At 36.8% G+C, this 4,325-nt stretch overlaps 1 protein-coding gene across 1 annotated transcript; it reads right to left on the bottom strand.

Annotated features, from left to right (window-relative positions):
* Positions 1-1,374: 1,374 nt before the first annotated feature.
* LOC120140246 lies at positions 1,375-1,758 on the bottom strand. Its single transcript, XM_039155252.1, has one exon. It carries the CDS (start codon positions 1,756-1,758, stop codon positions 1,375-1,377), a length of 384 nt encoding a protein of 127 aa, XP_039011183.1.
* Between the last annotated feature and the right edge of the window lie 2,567 nt (positions 1,759-4,325).

Consider the following 4,325-nt stretch of genomic DNA (forward strand, 5'->3'; position numbering starts at 1 on the left):
CCCTGAAATTTTCAATTTTTTCTAAATTAGTCACAAAGCTTTAAAATTTTACACTTTGGTTACTAACCCGATTTTTAGGATGCTACAAATCTTCCCCTTAAGAAAATTCATCCTTGAATTTTCATTGTGCAAAGAGATGGAGGAATTGTTTACGCATATCCTCTTCATGTTCTTATGTTGCTTCCTCTACTTTGTGATTCGTCCACAAAACTTTGACCAATGGAATCATTTTATTTATAAGCTGCTTAGCTTCATATGCCAAGATTTGCAACAGTTCCTCCTCATAAGTCAAGTCAGGTTGAACTTCTATCTTTCTCAATGCAATAATATGTGATGGATCGGATCGATATCTTCGAAGAATGGACACATGGAAAATATTATGAATCTTCTCCATTTTCGATGGCAAAGCTAATTGATATGTCACTGGTCCTACTCTCTTAACAATCTCATATGGCCCAATGAATCTAGGGCTCAACTTTCCTTTCCGTCCAAAACATAATACTTTCTTCCATGGAGATACTTTCAAAAATACTTTATCTCCCACTTCAAACTCAATCTCTTTTCTCTTTAAATCGGCATATGACTTCTGTCTATCAGAAGCCACTTTAAGATTATTCTGAATCAATTGAATATTCTCCTCTACTTCCTTGATCAACTCAGGACCAAGAACTTCCTAATCCTTGAGCTCGTACTAATTCAATGGTGTATGACACTTCCTTCCATATAAAGCCTTATAGGGAGCCATCTTAATGCTTGACTGATAGCTATTGTTGTAAGCAAATTCAACAAGTGGTAAATACTTCTCCCAAGACCCTTTTAACTCGATTACACAAGCTCTTAGCATGTCTTCCATAATTTGGATAGTCCTCTCGGACTGTCCCTCTGTTTGAGGATGAAAGGTTGTACTAAAGTTCAATCGAGTTCCTAAGGCTCCATGTAAAGTTTTTTAAAATCTCGATGTGAATCAAGGATCTCGGTCAGAAACTATCGAAACAGGAACACCATGTAATCGAACAATCTCTCTAATGTACAACACAACATACTTATCCAGGGAGAAATCAGTTCGAAAGGAAATAAAATGTGTTGACTTGTCAATCGATCAACTATCATCCAAATTGAATCTTTCTTATTTGGAGTCAAAGCTAACCCCGTTACAAAATCCATCGCCACATTCTCCCATTTCCACTGAGGAATGGAAATTGGTTGTAACAATCCTGAAGGAACTTGATGCTCAGCTTTGACTTGCTGACACATCAAACACTTGGACACAAATTCCGTGATACTTCTTTTCATTCCTGGCCACCAATACCTACTATTAAGATCCATATACATCTTTTTTCCACATGGGTGCATAGTCAACGGACTACAATGAGGTTATGTCAATAGATCCTTCTTCAATTCCTCATTATTTGGAATAACAAGACTTCCTCGATAATACAAATGGCCATCTAACTTAACTTCAAAATCGTTATTTCCTTCTTTTTCCACTTGCACTATCATTTTCAAGCACTTATCATCTTTATTTTGCAAATCTTTTATTCGATCTAGTAACGTTGTCTTAGGCTTTAATTCTGCAAGTAATGTACCATCTCTACTCATTGATAACCTCGCATATAAAGCTCGTAAAGCTGCAAACGTTTTATGACTCAAAGCATCATCTACTACATTTTCTTTCCCGGGATGAAAGTTAATAATTACATCATAATCTTTGAGAAGCTCGATCCACCTCTGTCTCAGATTTAATTCTTTCTGAGTCATCAGGTACTTCAATCTCTTATGATCCGTATAGAGATAGTAATGTTCACCATATAAGTAGTGACGCTATATCTTGATAGTGGACACTACTGCAGCCAACTCTAAATCATGTATCGAATAGTTTTTCTCATGTGGTTTCAATTGTCTAGATGCATATGCCACTTCTTTCCCTTCTTTCATAAGTACAAATCCCAAGCCATTATAGGATGTGTCACTGTAAACCATAAAGTTCTTACCAGATTCAGGTTGAACCAATTCTTGAGCTTCTATAAAAATTCTCGTTAATGCTTCAAAGCTTTCTTGAAATTAAGAGGTCCAAGTAAATAAAACATTTTTCCTCAACAACTTGGTCGAAAGCAAAGCTTTCATCGAAAAGTTCTTGACAAACCTTCGATAATAACCTGCAAGACTTAGGAAACTCCGAACTTCTGACACATTCTTGGGAATTTCCCAATCTAATATAGTTTTTATCTTCTGAGTATCTAACCGAATTCCTTCTGCAGATACCACATGACCTAGAAATGGCACTTCAGTTAACCAAAACTCACACTTAGACAGTTTGGAATACAACTTATTTCGTAGTATTTTAGAACTATTATAAGATGTGAGTCATGCTCTTCGTTAGACTTTGAATACACCAAAATATCGTCAATGAAGATAGCCATAAACTGATCAAGATAGGGTTGGAACATTCTATTCATAAGATCAATGAATGCAATAGGTGCATTAGTCAACCCAAATGGCATGACAATGAATTAGAAATGAACATATCTCATTTAAAAGTCGTCTTAAGAATGCCTCTTTCCTGAATCTTTAATTGATGATATCCAGAACGTAAATCGATCTTAGAAAATACTGAAGCTCCCTTTAACTGATCAAACAAATCATCGATTCTTGAGAGGGAATACTTGTTCTTTATGGTCACCTTATTAAGATGTATGTAATCAATGCAGAGACACATAGAACCATATTTCTTCTTTATAAACAATACTGGAGCTCCCCAAGGTGATACACTAGGTCAGATGAATCTCTATCTAGTAATTCTTGCAACTGAATCTTTAGCTCACTTAATTCCTTCGGAGCCATTCGGAAAGGAGCCATAGCAATCGGCACTGTTCCAGGCATTACCTCTATTTGAAATTCAACCTCCCTATCTGGAGGTAATCCTGGAAATTCTACAGGAAAAACATCTGAAAACTCTTTGACTGTCGGAATATCCTCTAATCCTTTCTCCTTGACTCGAGTATCAATTACATTGGCAATAAAAGCTAGACATCCTTGTAACAATAACTTCTTAGCCGACATCACAGATATAACATTTGTTAACGGATTAAACCTCTCACTAATCACAATCACTTCGAATCCATCATGACTAATCAAAATTACTCTCTTCAATCTACAATCGAAATTTACATGATAGCGATATAACAGTCCATTCCCAGTATTTCTTAAAATTCATCAAAGGGTAATTTCATCATATTTGCAGGGAATTCAATTCCCTAAATCCTTATGGATCATCCTTGACATACTCAATTTACCCGAGTACTGTGCCCTAATGGGTTAGTCACTATCACATCGTTACTTGTTGCTTCTAATTGTGTTTTCAACTATCTTACTAACTTGCTACTAATATAAGAATAAGTGGAACCCGGATCAATCAATACTAAAAACAAATTTATCAAGTAACTGGAAAGTACCTGCAATGATCTTTGGATCATCATGATCTTCATTGGTCTTAATGTTGTAAACCCGAGCAGTTGAACGCATCTCCTGTTGAGTAGAGGACTCAAACTAATTTATTCCTCTACCTCTTCCTCTACTTCTCTGAGACACTGTAGTAGATCATTCAGACTAAGCAGTCTCTCCCGTAATCATGTGATAATCCCGAATAAAATGTCTGATTTCCCCACATCTGAAACAGGCTCCGAAGACCACTTGACATACTCCGATATGGTTCTTTCCACAGCATTGACACTTTCTCGATTGACCTTGATTCGATCTCCCAGCTCCAGACCCTACAGATTGAGTCTGTCTAGTTCTCATCGGATTTAATCCTCTCACGGAGGATACGGCTGACTCAGACCTTTACTGAGATCGAAAACTATAATCTCTACCCCTCTTTGATGGTGTTGAACTCGAAGGAGCACCAGTTCTCTTAGACATCTGACCTATTTGTTCTCCAAATCTCTTATTCTGATCTCTCTCAAGAGATTTACCACTATTGACCACCTCTTTAAACGAGGACAGATTTAAAACTATTAACATTTCTTTTAGTCTAGGATGTAAGCTCCCAACAAACCAATCGTATGCATCTTTTTTGATTGGAATAATCTCAGCAGTAAAACGACTCAACTTATTGAAATCGCACTTGCATTCATACACGGTGTGATTCCACTGCTCCAAACTCATAAATTCTTGCTTCATTTGCCTTATAAACTGATCTTCAATAAACTTGTGCTTGAACTCTTTTAAGAACAAGGACCATGTCACTTAGTCACTTGTCATTCTCATGGTGACATTTGTCCACCATACTGTAGCTTGCCCTCGTAGCAGAGAGACCACTCCATCTA

The sequence above is a fragment of the Hibiscus syriacus genome, unplaced genomic scaffold, assembly GCF_006381635.1.
Source record: "Hibiscus syriacus cultivar Baekdansim isolate YM2019G1 unplaced genomic scaffold, ASM638163v2 tig00002237_pilon, whole genome shotgun sequence".
Classification (NCBI taxonomy): Eukaryota; Viridiplantae; Streptophyta; class Magnoliopsida; order Malvales; family Malvaceae; genus Hibiscus; species Hibiscus syriacus.